This window comes from Mizuhopecten yessoensis, unplaced genomic scaffold (assembly GCF_002113885.1).
Source record: "Mizuhopecten yessoensis strain PY_sf001 unplaced genomic scaffold, ASM211388v2 scaffold10969, whole genome shotgun sequence".
NCBI classification, from domain to species: domain Eukaryota; kingdom Metazoa; phylum Mollusca; class Bivalvia; order Pectinida; family Pectinidae; genus Mizuhopecten; species Mizuhopecten yessoensis.
Genome location: NW_018408812.1, coordinates 534793 through 553996, shown reverse-complemented (window position 1 = coordinate 553996; position 19204 = coordinate 534793). Strand labels below are relative to the sequence as shown.

Here is a 19204-nt window from a genome sequence, read left to right as displayed (position 1 = left end):
CAATCAGTTTCGTCCTTTTAATTTAGAGCCTCGCACCTTGCCGGAAGTAATCGATAGTGACGTACAGAATCAAGATGGCAGACGCAGACTTCATGAACCCAGAACCAACAGAAGAAGACCCCGCTGCAGCCTTTTTGGCCAGGGAACAGACCGAATTAGCGGGCCTTGAAGACGATAACTTCGGCGTTGATTCATCAGCACCCCAACAACAAAGTAATTCGTTCTATATCGCTTCAAAATACACAATCTCCGTCACTTTCAGCCGGTATCCGCCCACAAATCGTGCAATGGGCGTAATGTTCTGCTGAACAGAAAACTTACTCTTGTTCTAGCGCTTTGGTGCCAACATTTAGGATAAGTATACACTGGAATTGTTGTGTTGCATTAATGTGCTAGTTATAGGCTAGTGGTCGAAATCATAAAATCAAAGCTACAGTTTATGTTACATGTGTAATAGGACATGTAGGAACAGTGATAAAGATAGTGTCGTCGCTGGGGCTCGAACCCGCGACCCTTGGGTATCCAGCCCGATGCTCTACCGCTGAGCTAAAGGGAAATTGCCTACAGCTGACGCTTGTAAGGCAACCTAATTAATCCACTTCTTTTACACTGTTCCCCCCTTTTTTCAAACACCGACCAAGGTTCTTTTACTCCCCGCAAAGGGTTATCCTACCTTGAACGGGGAGGGTCAACAGCACCATTCTGCAATAGGACAAGGAACAGTGATAACAATAGTGCCGTCTCTGGGGCCTTGGATTTCCAGCCCGATGCTCTACTGCTCTACTGCTGAGCTAAAGGGAAGTTCCCTACAGCTATATATATATAAAAGCTTGTAAGGCAACCAAATTAATCCACATCTTTTACACATGCATGAAGTCTCCTACGATTTGTCCAATCCAGTTTCACTACTGTCCCCCATCTACCGACAAGTTTGAAGAGTTACTTTGGGAATATTAAGTTATAGGTGGTTGTGCCAAAAGCAACTGGAGTGGTTAAATGCAACAAATTAGACCATGATTGAACGTTGGATTTCCAAACACAGGGAAAATCCTGGAATTTGTGAGACAAAATTAACATATAGTTTATTTAGTTTGATAACTACCAGAATGAGAAAAGGGACCCAGTCGAAAAAAAAGGACCAAGTCTTTGCAAGGACTGTTCATACTTGCCAACCATCCTTATTAATTTTTGACCCTAAATTTAGCATTTTCAACCAGTGAATTGGCTAAACTATTCCTAAAACTCAAAATATGTCATTTCAAAGGGTTATTTTGTCTCAGGGCTGTATATACACACATTTCATTTATGCTATAATTTTGAGCATGCAGAATCTCCCCCATGGAAAATTAAAAAAAAGTAGGCAAGTATGCCTGAATAAACATTTGCAAGTATGTCAGGATTTATACCCGAAAATGTTACATTTAAAAACAGAATAAACAGGTCCCTGATGGATTTTTTTCTCTACAGTTTGTTCTTTTTAGGCATCATATTTGAGCAATTTTAGCACAAAGTATCAGTACTAGTAATCTGAGTTAGTACTTAGTTACTTATTAAAGTTAACAATTGATAAGCTCTTTGAAATATAAAACTATTTGACAAATGCGGGTCTCTTCAATTATTCTCTTCTAAGATAGGTTCTCTTGTTCACTGTATAACGTATCATACTGTAATCCAGTGATTTCTTTATTGAAACCCATATTTATTTCCATACTTGGAATGTTCTCAAAAACCTCACCCAATCTTTGTTTTTTGAGTTGATTTAAGAAATTAGTTAGTTCATTGATATATAAACATTACTGATTCCAAATTATCGAATACACATTTTTAAATTATCTGCAATAATTTATTTGACAGATGACAATTTTGACCCATTCACTGGTGGAGCTTCAGAACAACAAGAAGGGGACTTCATGGGAAATCAGGTAAAATTAACAGCACTGAAATAGACAATTATTCTGACCCGGTAAAACATCACTAAAGAACCATATAAATAGTCAGTGATTTTTCTACCTCTATAGGACAGGGACCTGTGCCTTGTGACTTTAGGAAAATATATCACATACAAAAAAATGGTTCATTTGGTGAAAATAATGTGATTTTTGTAACGATTTTTGAGAAATACAGCAGAAAATATCTAGAGGGAAGGAGTCTTTTTAAGGCCCCAAACTCACCAAAAAATCAATCACTGACAGTATGTAACACATTTGGTACAACTCCACTAAAAATAAGAGGTAAACAGTAAGAAACACATTGTCTATAGAACACAGGCGGGTCAAGTACATTTGTTGACCTTCAGAGTACCAAGCATGTTTTTATAAAGATGATATTGCTGTATCATTATTGATATTGTTAACTCATTCCCCCTAGATTTCATGATGAGCTATTCCAACCTTTGAATTGGAAGAGTTCAATTGTGTCTTCAGGGGTTAATAATTTAAGTTCATATAACATTTAAAGGCTTGGATATTTTTATTGATTTTGTACTGGATAATTCAGTTTCCTATATATAACTAATCCTGGTTTGACTTTCAGTATTGTGGATTCTCCTAAAGTTTGAAGTTAAAGTTTCTGTGTTGTAATGTTTTACCTAAATATTATTTGATTGGTGTGGAGCAATGCTTCATGTGAGCAGGTCAATTTATGGTTAATGGTTAAGACTTGGGAGATTATTTGTGTTATTTGTTAATGGTAAAAGCTTTGGAGATTTTGATGGTATACAATTGCAGTAAAAGTGTTCTAGAATATGTAATGCTTATAAAAGTCTTCAGAGATTTGTGTATGGAATCAAAATATCATTCAATGCTGCGCATGATGTTTGTTGTGTTTTAAAGATCCTCTTTATGTACTAGTGCTTCAAGTCTGGTGGTAGGATTAAGATTAATTACTGCATTAATTACTACAAATTGGAAATAAGAAATCCTTTTGTTTCTTATGATGCTACAGATTGATAAGAAAAATGCATCATAGTTTTAAATATGCAAGTTAAGGTGTAAAACAACAGGTACTTGAATTCTTGAAGAAAAAAATCAATGTTTACCTGGGCAGTTTCAACATATTTGGACAATTGATATTTGAAAAAGATAGTGCAAAAAGGTGTTAGAAATAAGAAAAAACTATTACTGTAGATTAAAATATTTAATGAATAAAATAATTATAATTCTATGCTGGTGGTAATATCACTGAAACAAACAAGCTTGTATGTATGTATTTTCTGTGTATTAATTAACTCATTTACCCCTGAAAACACATTTGAACTCTTCCAATTCAAAGGTTGGAATAGTTCATTATAAAATTTCAGGGGTGAATGAGTTAAGCTTTAAATTGTATGCATGATTGATAAATTATTTTGATACATAAATGTTAATATGTACCACCCAAAAAAACACATTTCTCTTTAATTAGGAGTTTGAAACTACTAATCAGCAACAGGATTCTGAGGAAAATATGGTATGGCAGGTTTTATAATGTATATGTTATATATATATATATATATATATATATATATAATATTATATCAGAAAGTATACATGCATGTGTTGTATACCAACATTTCCCCACAGTTGTAGAAAATCAAACAAATACGGATTCCTTCTCTAAACATCATGTCTTGATTTCAGATTTATTATTTAAAAGAAAAATATTGCATATGACCTATTCCGTCTATGCGTATTGCAGAGTTATCTTCTCTTGTGAGCAGGTATTGATTGTTACATATGCATGTACGTCATTTGTTTATGTGAGAAAATTACGTCAATTTATCAAAAATTGATGACGTTAAACAAATGATGTAACAATCAATACCTGCTAATAAGTGCAGATAACTCTGCAATACGAAAAGGCGGAATAAGGTTCTACTTTAATGATAGTTATCATATGAAGTTTTTGAAGCCCCGATTTGGTCTGAATTAAGGATTTCAAACAAAAATTATTAAAGTCTCTCACCCAATCTCCATCCTCCCACCCCTTCAAATTCTAGCTACTGTATATTAATATATATCATTTGTTAATTAAAATGCTTCAAATAGGCTTATAAAATGATATAAAACCGATACAAGAGTTCAAGCAGGAATCCATATTTGTTCTATATATAGACCCTTTAGTCTTAGATCACAAACTTAGACCACTGTTGTGAGTTTGAGAATGTAAACATGATAAAATGTCTGATTGTCTCGATTTTAGATTTTATAAAATGGACAATCTGTAGTAGTCCTTAGCTATCCTTAGAAATGCTTAGCTTTCTCAATAAAGTAATTGATGACTTTCCACGCTTCTATTCCGTCTTTGCGTATTGCAGAGTTATCTTCTCTTGTGAGCAGGTGTTGATTGTAACGTCATTTGTTTGTGTGAGAAAATTACGTCGTTTTCTCAAAAAGTTGATGACGTTACTCTCACAAACAAATGACGTAACAATCAATACCTGCTCACAAGAGAAGATAACTCTGCAATACGCAAAGACGGAATAAGGATCTACACACCTATGAACTCTTTGTCAGTAACATAGTTGCTGTCTTTTACATGCTTCTTTCATTACCTTCAGATTTCCTATACTTCTAAACATACGTGTGATTTCAGACCTCAAATTACTCTTTGTTGCTGAAGTTTTATTCAATGCCTAAGCAGAAAGACAATATATAAATGACTGACTGAGCATTATATTTTAAATCTGATAACATTTCTGTTTCATTGTGCCGATCTATCAAGTAATTGTATATGTAATATCAGACATTAGGAAAATGTTCACCGAGGATGTATGTCGGTTATCAGACTCAAAAAAACACTTTATTTAGTTTGTTACTTTCTACAATGTGGTGGCGATGCACGGTGGTGGTTTATTTTACTCGGCATGAAGCAAGCTAACAGTTAAATTTTGTTGTTGCAATGTTTTGTACTACTGCCTGGAGTTTGTCTACGACCTTGTGTGTACAGTGCAAATACAACATTTATTTAAAATGAGGGGGGAAAATGTTGATTTTAAACTTATGCACACAGCATATGAAAACCAAGAACTGATCGTTTTTGTTATAATTATTGGTCAGTTTATTGTAGTGCTTATTTAGTTATCTTGTTTTGAGCATCCTTGATATGCCAGAGGTTTCACAAACGCTCGCTGCACCCCTGGAATATGTTACAGAATAATTGAAGGTTCTGTGTGCACCACCTTGTGGAAGACTAGTTTGTACATATAAATGTTAAATTGACTGTTTTTGAAGGAAGATGTCGCTCCTTAGCGTAGTGATTGGTCAGTTTTATTTTACCCGAGACCATTCAATAAGCTTGCCGTGTGCTTTCAATTTTGCTATGACATATTACCGGGGTGCAAAGAACTTAAGTGAGCATAACCTCTGGAGTATCGAAGAGATGTTTTGAGCTATCCAGGGAATAGGCGAGGAAATGGGAAAAATATCTTCCTGCTAAATCAAATTATATCTCAAGAAAATCTTATAAATAACTACAATAAGATATTTCACATTTGAAATATGACTTTTAAATTTTACGGTGTACTGTCAAAATATTATGCATCATGTAAGATATCAAATTAGAGTTCAGTTTACATGTATGTATTTAAGTTATGTTTTGTTCTGTGACCTGCAGAAAAATGCAAGTGGGGAATATTTTGATTCACAAAAAAAATTAACTGTATATACTTTGCATATTCTGTGGCACATATTTTTGAAATGAATAACCTGTACACATTGAAGCAGTTGTAAGTGTTAACCGATGTAGGGAGAGATTCACGGATAGTTTACAGACCACAGGCCAGATCATGACCCTGTGGAACTCGCCCAAGTACAACAGCTTGTGTTCTGGCGTCTAGGAAATGATGCTCATTAAGATTGTTCACAAAGGCAATGCATTGAATTTCTGTGTGGGGTTTGAAGAAAAAGACTGTTGTTAATTACAGCTGGTGGCTTTAAATTCAGGGTTTCTTGCTTGCAGACTAGTTATGGTGAGATCAATAATTTGACATGATATCATTAGCAAAAATGCAATTGACTGGAAGTACCAACGCAAGGTCATTTTGACTGAAGCAAATATACACATTGCGGTACTGACGTTGGAGATATTGTTTTTACCATAAAAAGGAGTTTTAACATTTCAGATGAGTGGGGGATCAGGAGGGGGGCTTGTAGACTTTGATGTTTCCCCTCCCCTCGTCGATGCTGAGGAACAAAACGTGAGGAATCTAAAATTTCCCTGCACTTTTTCAGAGAGCATCACACTCCTAAACAGAGCTTTAAATTTTAATAATGCCTAAATTTCTGTTTTAATACTTATACAGCAAAGCATGGCTAAGCATACTATCGTTATATACTTTACAGATCCCCTGAAAAAAAAGTGTTACAGACAACAGACCTATCTCTTCAGATATATGATATATGATATAAAGGCAAGATTTGTTTTGAACACAAACAGGAATTGGCCGAATCAGCTCACTGTGGTTAAGTGAGTTGTTTTCAACAGTCTAGAGTCGAGACTCTTGTCATTTATGCTCTTTGCTTGACAGAGGAAACCAACGTTTTCGAAAGCAATCAAAATAAGTTTTGAACTACTGTTTGTGTTTTAAACAAACCTAGCCTTTATACAAACCTAGCCTTTATACAAACCTAGCCTTTATTATTCCTACCAAGCTGAAGAATCTTATTTGGGAAAAAAAAATATAGTTTGCAATTTTCAGCTGAAATAACTACTCTGTTTAAAATAGTTCTTTGTCAATTTTCTCTTCAAGTATTTTAATATACTATTACCTTTGGTTTGTTTAGGTCTTAAACAAATAAGAAAAAAGTTACAGGAGTCTAGCTTGAGACCTATATACTGGCCATTACTTGTACAGTATTATGTTCAGGAATTGTAAACGCACAGTATAAAAATGGAAAATGAAGACCTTGACAAGGGAATGAGAGCTCTTGTGTTAGAAAAAATACCTTATGTTGTTTTGTCTTTTCATAATATAATGAATTTACTTCAGAAATTGCTGAATAAAAACTCTCAGAATTAACTTGATATAATAGCTAATATGTAAGAAGATAGCTAACTCATTCACCCCTGAAATGTGAGAATGAACTATTCCAACTGTTTGATTGGAAGAGTTCAAATGTGTCGTAAGGGGTACGTTGAATAAGTCAATAGATAATTATGTATAAGTGTTCTACATGTTCATACTGCATACTGTGTAACCATTTTACACTTACATCTGTATGTGTTGTTGCTAGCGTGACAGGTCAAAGGAGGAAAGGAAGTCTGCTAAGGTACAACAGAAACGTCCTACCTGTTTCGTGTTGTTTTTGTTTTGCTGAGGTGTCTCCCTTGTGTCAAATTGTTGATTCCAGGTTTTTGCATACACGTTGCTGTGTTTTTATAATCTACCAGTATGGTGATAACCATTTACTTGAAAACCCCAGTTTTCATGGTGCACAGTTGTTTAAAAGTACAATTCTTTAACAAATCACTTGACAATAATAATATTTCTACTGTGACATTTCATATCAAAGAGATTTGAATAAGAACATTTAAATTAACAAGTTATTTCTTCACATCATTTACGACTTATGAAACCAAAGATACATGTGCAATTAGGTTTGGTACAATATTCTTGGGAAGAAGAATATACTGGTTCACATTGACGTAATCCTGTTTTACACAAAAACTCATACTTTGCTGCTGATAAACCCATATACTCTGGTTTGCTATGCCTTCTATAAATAGGGGAACTCCAGAATTTAAAGCCATCTTGCATTACATTAGGGAAAGAGTTCAGCCTGTTTTTAAGGATTTTCGGCTCGTAGTTCCCCAGGATATTTATAAGAATTAATGCCCCTGGCCTCTCAGGATATTTATAAGAATTAAGGCCCCTGGCCTCTCAGGATATTTATAAGAGTGTAAGGCCCCTTGCCTCTCAAGATATTTATAAGAATTAAGGCCCCCTGGCCTCTCCAATCTAATTATAATTATATCTTCTCATCGCTCCGTTTACTGATATGTCGCGTTGAAGATCTAACAACATCCCGTAGAGGGTCCTGTTCAGGCGACCTTTGCATTAACCAATCAGATGAGAGCTTACGCATTTCTGTAAGTGATGATGTAATGATTTCGGAACACACTTGCTATGATAAAAGACCGAGAGGTGTCAAATGAGCAACTAAAATGGCGGCGCCCATGGCACCACGTCGTGTCTATCTACAAGACAACGTTTGTACAATTTGTGGATTTTGCTTTGAAATAAGAGAGACTTCCTCTTCTGGTGATGTTGTCGTTAAAAAGTTTATCAACCTGAAACTAAAATTAACCAATGACAGGCTTCGCAATATTCAAACTATCACTGGACCAGACGAAAAAGTGGATTTTGGGCTACGAGGTGTCTGCATTAAATGCTACAGGTCCTGCTTTCTGATTGGTTGAAAGAAAGAGTTATGTCGCGTTTTGATTGGCTTGTTATAAATATGATAATGCATTCATGTTGACCTCTGAGGTGACCCTCTATGGGATGTTGTTAGATCTTCAACGCGACATATAGTAAACGGGAGCGATGTGAAGATATAATTTTAATTAGATTGTGGCCTCTCAGGATATTCATAAGTGTTCAAGGCTCCTGGCCTCTCAGGATGTTTGTAAGAATTTAAGGACCCTGGCCTCTCATGATATTTATAAGAATTAATGTCCCTGGCCTCTCAGGATATTTATAAGAATTTAAGGCCCCTGGCCTCTCAGGATATTTATAAGAGTTTAAGGCTCCTGGCCTCTCAGGATATTCATAAGAGTTCAAGGCTCTCAGGATGTTCATAAGAATTAAAGGACCCTGCCTCTCAGGATATTTATAAGAATTAAGGCCCCTGGCCTTTCAGGATATTTATAAGAATTTAAGGCCCCTGGCCTTTCAGGATATTTATAAGAACTTAAGGCCCCTGGCCTCTCAGGATATTTATAAGAATTGAAGGCCCCTGGGCACTCAGGAAATTGTTCAGGAAGTAAGGACCCTGGAGCTTTATAGGCCCCTTCAAGAATTATTTTAGGCCTTTGGTCTCTTCGGCCTCTATTAATTTAAGGATGTTAGGCCCCTTGGCTTATCAAAGGCGAAAGCAGAACATTTGCATATACTAACATGGCACAAGTGATATAATCAGAAATGTGTTCACCTTTTGTATTACTCAAATTAATTTTTCATCCAAAATTTAAAGCTTTAACATATATATATACACTAAAACTTTGTCACACTGCCTTCACTTTGCTGGTGTTTTTTGGCACTGTGAAGGGGATTGGCAATATATTGAGGGCATCTTATATCAAGGTTTAATTATATACTCCAACTAACCTATCCTCTTTTGAACACAAGAATGAATATTTCGTATCAATATCTTCTCGTATTGTATACCGGAAATTTTCGCCCAGTCAAAATTTTGCCCTTCGCCAGTAATATCCATATTTGCCCAGTTTTAACCTCACACTTCACATTTAGTTACTTTGTATATTATGTTGTTAACAAACGTTTGCTGTAATAATAGATTCTCCCTCATTGCGGAGGGTGAAAAAGACAAAAATTGAGGACAAACTTTGGTCATAATCATGTGCCAATCAACTAATGCTTTTAAGGCTGTATAATACCTTATTATATCATTCACCCCTTGAAGACACATTTGAACTCTTCCAATTCGGAAGTTGGAATAATTCATTGTGAAATTTCAGGGGTGAATGAGTTCTACTACGCCCAGTATTTCCTCTCTAAAGGAGTTCCACATTCCGCAATACGCAAAGATGAAATATGACGACAGAATACTGATAAAAAAACAGGGGAGTTAATCAACACAAGCTGCAGAAATATGGTTTAAGATAACATATATATACTTTAAACATAGGTAAATGGATACCAGGTATATTCATACATGTATGTTGTATGTATGTCTATGTTACAGAAAATTCTCTTTCAGATACTGGGAGATGTAGAAAACATTTATTTTTTTCCAGGAAACATTCACTGAATATCAGACTTTATCACTGATAGTTAAATACAGTTATAAAATGTATCTTTTAAAAGTTTCTCTTTAACTGGAGGTACATTTTGTACTTATATTTACCTAACATTTTAATATTCAGAATGTAAATTCATGGTTTTATAAAGAAAAAAAGCTTCGCCATAACCAAGTCTTATAAATATAACATCACTATAAGATTGATAAATACATGTATCATCATTTGTGTTTGTTTAAAAACTTCACAGTTTTGAAATTGATGACATTTTATTTCATTAAAAAAATGTTTACAAGAAAGCCAATTGCAAGCAGACCTGAGAATGATAAGTTGTATATATAGGATCTTACATGAGTTTCCATTTCATATAAGATTTATGAAACGAATCTTAAGAATTTTTCAAATGCATCCTTGAACTGTAAAATGCTGCTATTTTGACTCCAGTGCGTAAGTCTGTGATGTCATGTACTTGTCCTAGGCATGACGTCACAATTGAAACTTGTAACCAATCACAGGGCTGATAGATCATATTACATAGGTTAATACGCAAAAAAAGAGAATGACGGGTATATTCATGATCACTGGATAACACAGTACAGTATGTGATAAATAAAAATTGCACGATCAGAAGTTAAAAATATGAAGGAATATGTTAGAACTTTATGTAAGTATTCATTTAAATCTTAACCACCAATCTTCCATATAACGAAAACCTGATCTCACAGTCAGCTTGTAATTGTTCACAGTAAACATATTTTACGTCAAAATATTAAAATGTATTGTAAAATATAGGTTCACACCTGTTGTATCTTTACTTTTCAGACCAATGCGCCACCGGATATGTACAGTATAATCTCCCAGGCGGATCGCGAGAGGAATGAGCCTGAAAAAATTAGAATCTGGCGAGAAGAACAGGTCTTAAAGTTGGAGGCCAAAGGTTAAAATAAGCACTTAATACATCTAATTAATCTGTTTTAATTAATATATTGAGAAGCAATGGGAAACGGTAAATGCTAAACAGGAATAAGATTAATCAGTTTGGTATGAATATCAAAGACTAAGTTTGTTTTGAACACAAACAGGAAGTGGGCTTTCAGAAATGTCACTTTCCTTTGTCAAGCAAAGGTGGCAAATTACTGATGTCTCGACTCAAAACCACTGTAAACAACTCCCTTGACTTACACTGAGAACAAGCTACAACGAAAGCACCAGTTCAGGCTTATTACTAGATTAATGAGATTTTAACATTTTCGTATTTAAATTCATCAGATAAGGAAGAGGATAATAAACAAGAGGAGATGAGAGATTCGGCGAAGAAAGAGCTTGACGACTGGTACAAACACAACCTGGAACAGCTGGAGAAAACAAAGGAGAACAATCGGTAAATACCATGTACATGTTAAATCATTCATCCATCACCCCAAACTGGATATCCAGGGGTTACGCTAACTTTCGCTCTCTACACCCCTGGAATATGTATGTCATAGCAAAATTGATGGCACACGGCTAACTATTTGATTGTGAAAAAAAACGACCAATCACTAGGGTTATAATTGTCCTTTCAAGATAACAGGAGGGCGCCCGACTTCAAAGCCAATAAGTTTAACCGTTACACGTTCACAAAATTCTTTTGATGTGCATCAAAGGACCAAACTAGCATTGTCGTCTCATCCACAAGGTGGCGCACACTGAGACTTCGATTTTGCTATGACATATTCCAGGGGTGCAGAGAGCGAAAGGGAGCGTAACCATGGATATCTAGGATGACATGACATAACCCATTCTTATTCATTGAAAAGCGAAAACCAGCCTCGATGCATAGCAGATCACAAACCATTTACATGTACAGTAAAGCGTTTGTTATTAGATCGTATTAACCTTCAGCCAACAGGAGAGAACTTTTATAACAATATAACAGTTCTCAAATCGCTTCGAAACAGTCAGTATATCTACAATTCTAACCAACCTGAAAAAAGTTGGTCGGTTCAAAAAGAAATAACTAACCATAGCCTCTTTTTCGTTTGTCTTTAACCTTTACGTTCATTTGAAGTCATTACGGGTACCTTTAACATGTTGTGTCTACTTTATTGACCGTTAAGTGACCTCCTTTGTGTTGAGATAGGCTTTTGAAAATCCAATAATATTAATAATAATATTTCAAAACTGAACCTGTTTCGTATTGTTGTCCTGTATCTGTCCAAAGGGGTATAGCTTTCACGCTTCGGTGATAGCAATTGTTTAAAAAATAATTTACGAAATGTTTTCAATTTCTCTAGTGTAAGTAAATTTGTACTATATAATGTATTCAATATTGAAAATTTGAAGTATGACATGTTAGAAATGTACAATTTTGGTGTTTTGAGTACAAGTCTGCAGGCTCAAGTCAAAGCTAGAATGTCAGAGTAAATATTGATTTTTTTTCTATTCCTGATTTTTTAAATATACTGGACATTTTGCTAGGAAAATTGTACAACCTGGCTTAATAATGAATAATACTTTTAAATGATACCCCGTAACCCGGGCATTTTTTATGTGCAGATCCTTTTAATCCCACCTGATCCAGCAAAATGTCTTTCTAAGGTTTCTTGACCCTTTCAACCCTATGTAACTTTAGTAGACTCTACCATGCATTGATCTCGATGAGTCCATTATGGTCTACAGTGGTGAAAGGGTTAAGAGAACCCCTTCCTGTATCTAAAACAGCAGTTTTTTCAACTTAAATTTATATTTAAATAATAGTTGATATGAAGTGGCTTATTTTAAAAGCTGAATTTTTCTGATTAATAATTGCCATCGCATCATAATTTTTCCAACCAAATTTGATTTTTTTCTGCTGTAAATGGTTTTTAGCTCAATATTGGAAATTTACATAAATAATTTGCATGCACAGTGTTGTTAATTACGTGTTGAGAAGTGATTGTGAGGTTGGAATTGTGAGTATTGGGTTGATATTTATATATCTGTCTATCCCCACAAGCCGAGGAAACATGTGAGTATGACCTACAGTCGTAGCCAGTAGTACAGTACTCGGACCAAATGTTATATATTGTAATCACCATATTGTCCGTGTTAACCCAGAAATTCGCAATGACCTAGTTGCTGGAAGTACCGGAAAATTGTACTAACAAAGACTTATTGGCTGGAATTATTGGAAAAATTAAACCCAATCCATTCACAGGTAGAACTGGAAAATTGTACTCAAAACTTCTAAACATTTTAAATGGGGCAACGGTGGCCAAGTGGTTAATTATAAGGCGTCTGCAATTCTGCTACCACTAGCCCTCCATCACTGGGTCTCGGGTTCAAGACCTCCATTGGGCAGTTGCTAGAAATGTACAATTTTCGTGTTTTGAGTACAAGTCTGCAGGCTCAAGTCAGGCTAGAATGTCAGACTAAATATTAATGTGAAGGGCAAATTTATAATTGGGCGGAAATGGATTTTACCGTTAATAGGTGAAAATTTGAGTAATTAAATGTGAAGGGCAAATTTAATATTTTGGCGAAAATGGATTAATTTCTGGTATACAGTATCATAATGGTGACTGTTACCAGTGGGTTAATGTTTTATGCATAGAATTAATATACAGCGTGCGTGTGGATTTGAGGAATGACAACTACCAAATGAAAATGAGGCTGGTCTAGGGTAATACTATTGGAATAATGGCGCCGCGGAGAAGAGTCTTCAGCGAAGAAAAAGAAGATTATTTTCTTGCAAAGTCTTCCACCCCTGTATCTGCCATTCATTATTTCATATATACAATCAAACTGTTTGTGTTCAACAGTTATGTAATTTTTCTCAAGATTGCTAAATGTAAATTAAGGATCCCTGTACCCCTGCCAGAAACCTGTAACTATGAATTAGAAACTTTTTTTCCAGTATGGCAATAGATTTCAAAAACCATTTCCAAAATGAAACCCATACCTTGCGGTATTTTAATGAAAATTAAATATGTGAAAATCCAATCGCAGTGTTCCTAGAGTAAAAAAGAATCAACATGGACAGACCAGGTTTTGAACCCTGGACCTCCTATCATGATATGGTTCATCTAACCAAACTTATGTGATCAGCTGAAGTAGCCTTACCAAGTCCTTGTAAGCTACAACCAAAATGAAGTTAAAGGGAGGTTACTGTAGTCAGGAAAAACTACCGTGGAACTCTCTAGTGTTTCCTAGCAGTGTTACTAGGATCCTTAATGGTGATTTTATTTACTTTTAAAATATTGAGTGATTTCCCCTTTTATTATACTTGGTTTAATCCTACGTTGGTCATGTAAAGTTGTTTTAATTTTTGTTACAAGATCCATCAGGAGGTAATATTTTCAGCACACAAGTGTATTTCTTTTTCCAAATGATTTTTATTTTAACCTGGTTGCTGCCTTAAATCCCAATGTTTTTCTTTCTCTTGAAATTTCTAAATATCTTTTGCAATGATGACAACTATATATATATATATATATATATATATAGACGTAGCTGAACGGGTCCTCACAGGTTTTCTATAACAAAAATTAAAACAGTTTACTTTTTCAGTACATGTATTTGTCATTTTTCTAAAATTGCTGATTTCTCTTTTGACGAAGAGTTATTGCACCTATGAAATATTTGAATTTACTTGTATTGATATTGAATAATTATTATAATTGGAGCATAGAATACATATTTAAATACACATACCATATAAGGATTTGCATTGTCATTAACTTTGTGAAGGTATGTTTGATCAAGAACTTTTGTTGATTAAATGTAAGATTTTTGTTATTATCATTTTATTTTAACTTGCAAGATGTTTATAGACAATTTGTGGGAACCCATATCTAAAATCAGTCTGTATGAAAAGGTGTGAGCTGTTCTTCCTCCAGTTTTTGGTTGAAGGTTCCAAAGCAAATGGTGGAGGGATCCATTGCTAGAATATAGGGTAGTCGGGTTTTAAGTTACATTTCTATAGTGCTGCAATATTAGGTAGTGATAATCAGTCAGAAATTCATTGTTTGTCTTTTAAGCATAAGTTATTACAACTTTGGACACCGTTTTTCATCAATACTTGCATAGAAAACATATTATTTCACAGACAGACAATTACAAATTACTGAGAAGAAGAAGAGTCTTCTTCACAGAGTGCTTAGCAAAGCGAAATCTGACGATGAAGGAAAGTTTAAATCAATACTTTCATAAATCAAATTTATGATGTAATCTTCACTGGATTCTAATAAAAAAAAAAAAATGCGTTTTAAGTATGAGATTGAGAAATACACCCCTAACTAGGATTTCCTCTCTAAATAATCAGAAGTTGTTTATACTGTGATGCAATATTGTACCATCACTGGCTAGTATCACAGGTATACATGGTTAGTCTGCATGTCTGTTTGATCTGTGTTGTATGTGTAAACTCTATGGTTTCGGGAGTCGGGTATGTGACGTGTCTACGCGTATAGCGTGAAGAGTATAACAGCTTGACGGTTCCGGGTGGCTCCGTGTAAAGAGTGGTGTACTAGGAGTTTGTTTATACGTAGATTTGTGTTAGTCTGGCTAGAATTCTGTTGTAACAATGTACAAGTATTTGGAACTATTTCCTGTAAGTGAACACAAGCAAGCTACCGTGTATAATTAGTATGGGGGTTTATAGATCAGAGGTGTTCTGGAGAGAAAGTATCTAAACATTAAGGGATATTTATGTATCTTGATGAAAAACGTTTCTCCATCACAAAAAAAATCTTTTTTTCCAGGTGATTGACCTACGAATTTCACCAAATTAATTTCTAATATAAGATTTTTTGGGGGAAAAACATACATTTTTAGCTCACATGGTCCAAAGGACCAGTGAACTTATGCCGTGGTGTGGTGTCTGTCAACTTATGTTTTAAAATGTACAAGTCCTGAACATTCAAGTGGATTTTTGACTTAATTTTGCCTGTAGCATCCTTTGCTCAGTTTTGTATAAATGGAGAGTGTGGCCCCCTTGGGGGGCTTAGGGGTACACATATGGTCCATGGGGGAAATTTAGGTGAATTTTTAAAATCTTTTTTTTTTATCAGTTCAATTTGAGGGATTTTAACCAAATTTGATTTAGAATAATATTCTAGGGTAAAGGGGACTCCATTTGTATAAATGGAGAGGGCAACCCCTCTAGGGGTAGAGGGGCAGGCACAATAGGGATACATCTTTAAAATCCTTCTTTGTTACGAACAGTAGGATTTAAATCAAATTTGGTGTAACAAATCTCTTTGCAAAGGGACTCAGTTTGGTATGAACAGAGATTGTGGCAACCCCCCCCCCCCCCCCCCCCCCTCCTTCAGGAGGCAGAGAGGCAGGGCCCATTATGGAGGAATGAAGGGATATCTTAATGTTTAAAATCCTTTTGTACAAATTGAGGGATTTTAACCAAATTTAGTGTAGAGCAAATTGGAATCAATTTTGTATAAATGGAGGATTTGTCCCCCTGAGAGTAGAGGGGCATGGCCTTATAGGGGAAATTGAGGTAAATGTTTGAAATACACCCCACTTCATGGAGGCAGAAAGAAGGGACCCAATGAGGGAACGGTGTTGCTTGGAGACAGAGCCAATATTTGGAAAAAGTTGTATTAATATATTTAATGACAATATTTTCCAATGGTTGCTTATTATCCAGGTCAGCAATACAGGCCCTCTGGGCCTCTTGTTATCCAGGTCAGCAATACAGGCCCTCTTGGCCTCTTGTTAGGCATATGAAGTTGGCTTGAACTGTGAGGACATTTTTGTTTTATGTTTGTATAGTGCATGGTCGTTCTTTGTAAAGGAAAGATGATAACCTGAAATAAGTAAAAGATTGTGTTGTATTCAGACAAAGATTCCTTAGCCCTTTCACCACTGTAGACCATAATGGACTCAACCAGATCAATGCATGGTAGAGTTCACTAAAGTTACATAGGATGAAAGGGTTAGAAAACGGTTTAGAACTTTATTATATGTAATGTCTATACTGTACTTAATTCTTGTATTAAATTATTGCTTATTTTAGCACTAACAATATATGTTTGACAGTTTTGTCAATTTTTATGCAATATAAAACTATGCAAAAACAGTAAACTTATTCTACAAGCTTTTGCAGTGCCCTTTTTATGCAAAAATGCTTGAAATTAATACATCAGTATGCTATACTGATATGGGTCATAGCGCATAACTGTAGCATATGTGTATTTTACATTTTTGTAACAAACCCCTGTGCTCAAACTGTGCTAATTGTATTTCATACATTTACAATTGTTCCATTCAGTTTGTTTTATCAGTTTTTGAAATTGAACAAGAAATATCTAACCAATTTTCACATTTCTCATCAAGGAATTTTTTGAATTTTCAAAAAAAAGAACAAAAAAAAAGTTATAATAATTCTGAGATAAGCATAAAACGATGAGATAAAAAACTGTGAAACTTTTTCCATAATCACTAAATCCAATATAATAACTTGTAAAAAACATCATAAGAACTTCTTAAAGATTCATTAGTTTTGAAATAGGTACATGTAGTACCAAAGTTTAACATTATACATGAACAATGTACATGTTAAACGTGTCACAACATTTCAAAACCGACTGATTTCTTTGTCAAGCTACCCTAAGTTGTAAAGGTAAACAGTACAAATAGCTCACTAAATCATAACTTGACAAAGGGATCAGTCCGTCTTTAAACATTGCTAAACATTTAACCCTTTCACCACTGTAGAATAAAATGGACTCATCCATATCAATGCATGGTAGAGTCTGTTAAAGTTACATAGGGATGAAAGGGTTAATACATACATAGTTTGTGTATAAAGTAAAACTTTGATAAATTCTTACACAAAGCTCATCATTTAATGGGTAGCACAGTTAGATTGATATTGAAGACTGTTCAGCGATTCTACAATGTAACACTAAGTAACAATGGTGTTTTGTCTGTACTATAGGGCGGCCGAGGAAGCATTCGTGAAGGACCGTGATGAGACACAGCCGGGAGGAGAGTGGGAAAAAATCTGCAGACTCTGCGAGTTCAACCCCAAAAACTCGAAAAACACAAAAGACGTGTCTAGAATGAGGGGCATTTTGCTTCAACTTAAACAAACACCACTTGTCCGCTAGTTAACTTATAGAGGAAAACAACAAGTAACAAAAGACTTCGATCAATTATCTTGGTAAAATTATGTATCATTTACATTCTGTGTAAGAGATTCGGTGATGTGTACAGAAAGCGGGATCTTGTTGTAAATGTTGTTTTCACTAGTGTACAACTATCCTTAGTCAGTATTGAAAGAGATGGGATCAACACTAAACAGAATTTACCGCAAGATTTCTTTTCATTCCCACAGATTTTGTAGGGAAATGTGAAGAATTTGGAGTTTTGTTTATGAAGATTTTATGTGAGTGAGATTATTGAATGACTAGATCATGATCCGACTTGGGTGTACCTAGTTTTAGGATATACACACTTGGTGTGGTGAGATAGAGTACCAGTAGGTACATGTCGTATACGTTTGTAGTACATAATTCATTCATAAAAAATCCTATGAAAGACTTAGGTGTATTTATTTTGTCAGTAATCTTCAGCTGTTATGTTCATTTAAGAAGGAATTGTTTGACCTGCAGTCAAGACTGGTTGTGTTAAGGAGATATGCTACATTACATATTGCGAATGCTGCATTACATATTGCGATGATTTTTGTAAGAGTTATTTCCCTTATTTTAAAAAAATCCTGCTAAATCCAATTTATTCACAATTACTGGGATTTTACATATGTATATATACGATCTGGAGTATAGAACTCTTTCAAAACAGAGATACATTTGTTGGTCAGGTAGCATATAGCCTTAACATAGTATTTCAGCCTTGTACTGCATGTATCTTGGGTTTACACAAAAAATCATAAAAAAAATAAAAGACATACATTCCACTAGAGTGAAAGTTTTGAAATGATTTCATGTTTAAACATGTTAACTGGTAAAAAGACCCTTTAGGAACTTTCAAGGTCTGTGATCAGAAAGAAACATTTGTGTGTGAAGTTATTGGCTCTTGGGAAGTTTCCTCGATATATAGTCTGTGTTGTCTGATATAGCTGATTGTTTATAACAAGAAATCGTTTGATTTGTAGCAGCTCTTTGTAAGAAATCTGTGAGGAAAATCATCAGTATTTCATTGAATGTTCACAACTATTGGAAAAGAAGTTTGCAAAATATATTTATGTTCATGTACATGATGTGGAAAACTCCATTTGCTGTCATTAAAATGTGAAAACATC

The 19204-nt window shown here is 34.8% G+C and overlaps 1 protein-coding gene across 7 annotated transcripts; it reads left to right on the top strand.

The window, feature by feature from the left end:
• Positions 1-26: 26 nt before the first annotated feature.
• Positions 27-19204, top strand: LOC110464186 (clathrin light chain A-like). 7 transcript variants are annotated; one of them, XM_021519262.1, is made up of 8 exons: positions 27-213; positions 1855-1922; positions 3403-3447; positions 6101-6175; positions 10783-10897; positions 11230-11341; positions 12938-12949; positions 17879-19204. In XM_021519262.1, the coding sequence occupies exons 1-8, from the start codon at positions 75-77 to the stop codon at positions 18048-18050; spliced, it is 738 nt and encodes a 245-aa protein (XP_021374937.1). In that variant the 5' UTR covers positions 27-74; the 3' UTR covers positions 18051-19204. The 7 variants fall into 7 exon arrangements, with proteins under 7 accessions (XP_021374937.1, XP_021374939.1, XP_021374941.1 ...); XM_021519264.1 differs by lacking the exon at positions 3403-3447; XM_021519266.1 differs by lacking the exon at positions 6101-6175.